General features: G+C 43.8%; 1 protein-coding gene across 3 annotated transcripts in view; it reads left to right on the forward strand.

Moving 5' to 3' along the window:
- C2H2orf42 (chromosome 2 C2orf42 homolog) overlaps positions 1–4475 on the forward strand; it is a 33861-nt gene that overhangs the window by 8705 nt on the left and 20681 nt on the right. For all 3 annotated transcript variants that reach the window (XM_021190232.1, XM_029535570.1, XM_021190233.2), the window contains exons 4-5: positions 472–582; positions 2732–2836. In XM_021190232.1, coding sequence (XP_021045891.1) covers positions 472–582; positions 2732–2836 — 216 coding nt within the window. The remainder of the gene's footprint in view (positions 1–471; positions 583–2731; positions 2837–4475) is intronic.

Raw genomic sequence — 4475 nt, forward strand, 5'->3', positions numbered from 1 at the left:
CAGATGGTTGTGAGCCACCATGTGGTTGCTGGGAATTGAACTCAGGACCTCTAGAAGAGCAGTCAGTGCTCTTAACCTCTGAGCCATCTCTCCAGCCCAGAACATATTTTTTTGAGACATTGGATTTAGCAAATGGGTGTGTATGTATCTGTGTGTGTATGTATGTCTATGTCTGTGTGTCTATGTGTGTTTGTGTGTCTGTGCATATCTGTGTGTGTGTGTGTGTTTGTGTGTGTGTGTGTATGTGTACTAGAGATAGAACTCAGAACCTTATGCATTCTAGGCAGGTCCTCTGCTCCCAAACCACTTCCCCATTCCTAACTAGATCAAAATGTTTGGGGGAGTTTTTTCAAGCAATTGGTCTATCCTTTTTTCTGGAGTCAGACTTTTATAGATTACTTTTTCTCTATTTAGGGGTCCTTACTTTGTCTTGTATAGTAGCAGTAATTCAGAAACCTTACTTTTTTTAAGGTCTTAAGGAGATAATTGTGCCCCAGTTAGGCTGCCATGCAGAGTCATCTGTCTCAGCTTGTGAGTCTGCTGCCTCTAAGCCCCGGAAGAGGAAGAAGGATGAAATGTCTGGTGAGAATTTTGCTCATTTCTTTAGTGTGTAGAGATTGTCTTGGTTTTCACTGAGTCTGAGGAATCACGGGAAAAGATTCTTGTTCCTGAGTTTTAATAACATTGTTTTTAAAAGTAAAAGCCAGGCCAGGTGGTGTACACCAAAAACAGAGGCAGGTTTGAGGCCAGCTAATCTACCTAAAGAGTTCTAAGCCAGTGAGGACAACATAATGAAACCCTGTATCAAAGAAAAGGGGAGGGACAGACAGAGAGGGAAGGAGGGAGGGAGGGAAAGGAGGGAAGGAAGAGATGAGAAGAGAAGGACAAGATAAAAGAAAAAGCAAGCTGGGCAGCGGTAGCACAGGCCTTTAATCCCAGCACTCTGGAGACAGAGGCAGACAGATCTCTTGTGAGTTCAACGCCAACCTGGTGCACAGAGTAAGTTCCAGGACAGCTAGGGCTATACAGAGAAACCCTGTTGCAAAAAAACAAAACAAAACAAAAAACCCAAAATAACAAAAGCCCATCCTGTATTGGGGACATAGTTCATTGGTAAAGTAGGTGCTTAGCACGTACAAAATCTCCAGCACCAAACAGATCATTATGGCTAGTGGAGAACTTCAGGTCCAGTGAGGAATCGTATCGCATGGGAGCACGGTAGAGCACAATACAAGAAGATATCCAACATCCTGTTCTGGCTGCCACAGTCTCAAAATGTGTTCACGCCACCACCACCTCACACATACAGATACACCAAGCGAAGAGTAAATGAGCTGTAGTGTTGTCTGCAAGCAAACTGGACTCTGGGAGGTGGAGTCTGGAGGATCAGCATCTAAAATCATCCTTAGCTCCATCCCAGGTGGGGGCTGTCTTGGGCTACCCAGTGTGAAAAGCAAAAACAAAGCAATCAAACAAATAAATACTGTAAAATTACTCAGAGACGAAACTGGAAAAGAGCTCACCAGAAAGCATGTTGCTTATCAGACAGGTGAAAACTGCAGGTGGATTCCTTTCTTCCTCTTCTGTTTTCTGTCCCAATCTCTTATAAACAGTAGAAAAAGTTAAAATTTTGTTTAATGGTTGATACTGGTTCGTTCTAGAAACTGTAAAGCCATCCTGAATGTTACGAAAGACTGTTTATGTTTTAGGTACTGTAGAAATTCCTATCAGTCAACTTTTATCATTTTACAGAATTAAAAATGATTATTTTATGCTTGTCTTGCCTATGATGTACATGCATGTATGTATGATATATGTTCATGTATGTTTGTGCACCATGTGTGTTCCTAGGGAGTATGAATCCCCCAGAACTGGAGTGGCAGGAGGTGTGAGCTATCATGTGGGTGCTGGGAAACTGAGCCTGGCTCCTCTGCAGAGGAGCCAGTGTTCTTAACTGATGAGCCATTGCTCTAGCCCCAGTTTTGCAGACTTCTTTTAAGACTTTTTGTCTGGGCTGGAGAGATAACTCAGTGGGTAAAGACTTGCTATCAAGTTTGATGATCTGAGTAATTGGGGACTTTATCCCTGGGACCCCCATGGTAGAAAGAAAGAACTAACTCCCACAAATTGTCTTCTGACCCCTATGTGTGCCCTCTGGCACACCCACATACATACAAAATAAAAATGTCAGGAGACATGGCACTGGATGCTCTCCCAAAAGACACTGTTGAGTTCAATTCCCAGCACCCACATGACAGTCATGACAGCTCACAACTGTCTGTAATGCCAGTTCCAGGGGTCTGGTACCCTCACAGATATACATGAAGGCAAAAACAATAAGGAGCATAGTATAAAAACAAATCTTCAAAAATAAATTAAAATGTAACAACAGAGTTCCTTTGTCTTGTATGTAGGTAAGTTTACCTTTAACTCCTATCCTGTCTCTACCTCCCATCTGCTAGATCACATACATGCCTGGCTGTAGACATGGCGTTGTGTTGTGCGTTGTTTTGTCTCTGAGACAGGATCTCACCCCAGGCCTGAGGCTCACTTTGCAGTAGAGGATGACCTTGAACGTATTCCACCTCCACTTCCTGCTGGCACTACAGGCTTTTGCCATTGCTCTCAGTTTATGGGGCACAGGGCTCACTCAGGGCTCAGTGCATGTTAGGCTGAGTTCCATCTCATTCCTGAGGCATGTCTTAACTATTGGAACCTATTTGTCATCTAGGTGCACAAGTGAATAGCTCACTGATGCCGCAAGATGCAATAAACAGCAATCTAAGGAAGAGTGGCCTGAAAAAGCCTGTGGTTACATCATCATTGAAAAGGCAGGGTAAGTTTCCCTTCCTAGAAGGGGCCTCAGGGGTGAAAACCACCCAGGATAGTCAGAAGGAGTACTCAGAAGAAATATTGCATATTGTCTCCTATGATGTGGTACTAACATAAGCGAATGGAGTCCCCGCAGCTAAGGTCTCTCCTGTTCCCCTAGGTTCAAATCCTGCTCAGAATTATGCCAGGATAGACAGATGGTCCAGCAGTTTAGAAGAGTATTTGTGAGTTCGGATCTCAGTTCTCTCTTGGACAGGTTACAAACACCTGTAACTCCAGCTCCAAGGGATTTTATATGTTGTCTGACCTTGGAAAAACACATACACACAAAAGAAAAACAAATCTAAGACTAAATTGATGGCTCAGTGGTTTAGAGCACTTTCTGTTCTTTCAGAGGACCTGGGTTCAATTCCTAGCACCTACACCAAGCAGCTCACAACTGTAACTCAGTATGGAGACCTGGCTATTTGGAAATTATGGTTCAGGTCTGCAAATAACTCCATCTCTAGGCAATACAGTACCTCTCTGGCCTCCAAGAGCCCTGAGAAGACACATGGTACATACACATGCTAGCAAAACACCCATACATATAAAAAAATGAACTTCTAAATTATTGTTTTGTTTGTCTTTGTCTAAATATACCTGTTGTTTTGCCTGCATGTATGTCTGTGCACCACTTATGTTCAGTGCCCTCAAGGTCTTGGGAGACAGGGTTTCTCTGTATAGCCTTAGCTGTCCTGGAACTCACTTTGTAGAACAGGTTGGCCTGGAACTCAGAAATCCGCCTGCCTCTGCCTCCCGATTGCTGGGTTTAAAGGCACTCTACAAAGTGAGTTCCAGGACAGCCAGGGCTATACAGAGAAACCCTGTCTCGAAAAACCAAAAAAAAAAAAAAAACACTGACTGCTCTTCCAGAGGTCCTGAGTTCAATTCCCAGCAACCACATGGTGGCTCACAACCATCTGTAATGGGCGTCCAATGCGGTCGTCTGCTGTGTCTGAAGACAGTGACAGTTTACCCACATATATGAAATAAATATGGCTGGAACGAGCGAGTGGGGCCGGAGTGATCAGGGCGACAGAGAGGGTCAGCACTTACCAGGAGTTAGCAGAATGTCTTGCCAGTGGCTGCAGATATGATAAAATGCAGAGCTGTATGTATGGCATGCGAGTTTGTGCAAAGCTGGTGACGGTTAATGGGGTAAGTGGGACCGTTAGGTTGTGTCCATTTCATTTTCCCAGGTGAGTATTGATTCTACACATCTTAAGACTTTCTTCTGGTCCCAGCACTCGAGAGGCAGAGGCAGGCGGATTTCTGAGTTCGAGGCCAGCCTGGTCTACAGAGTGAGTTCCAGGACAGCCAGGACTATGCAGAAAAACCCTGTCTCGAAAAACCAAAAACCAAAAACAACAACAAAAAAAACTTTCTTCTGGGAAGTCTTGGCAAAAGGTATACAAGCTCCTCCTGTTTTATTTTCTGAGATTGGCTCTCACTATGTAGGCCAATACGGCTTCAAACTGCAGCTCCCACTGCCTTAGCCTTCTGAGTGAACATTCAGGCTATAGGCTTGCACTATCACATCCAGGGAAACTTTGTATTTCATACAACTGTATAAGAATATACACTTACTTAAAAAAAAAAAA

This window comes from Mus pahari, chromosome 2, assembly GCF_900095145.1.
Source record: "Mus pahari chromosome 2, PAHARI_EIJ_v1.1, whole genome shotgun sequence".
Lineage (NCBI taxonomy): Eukaryota > Metazoa > Chordata > Mammalia > Rodentia > Muridae > Mus > Mus pahari.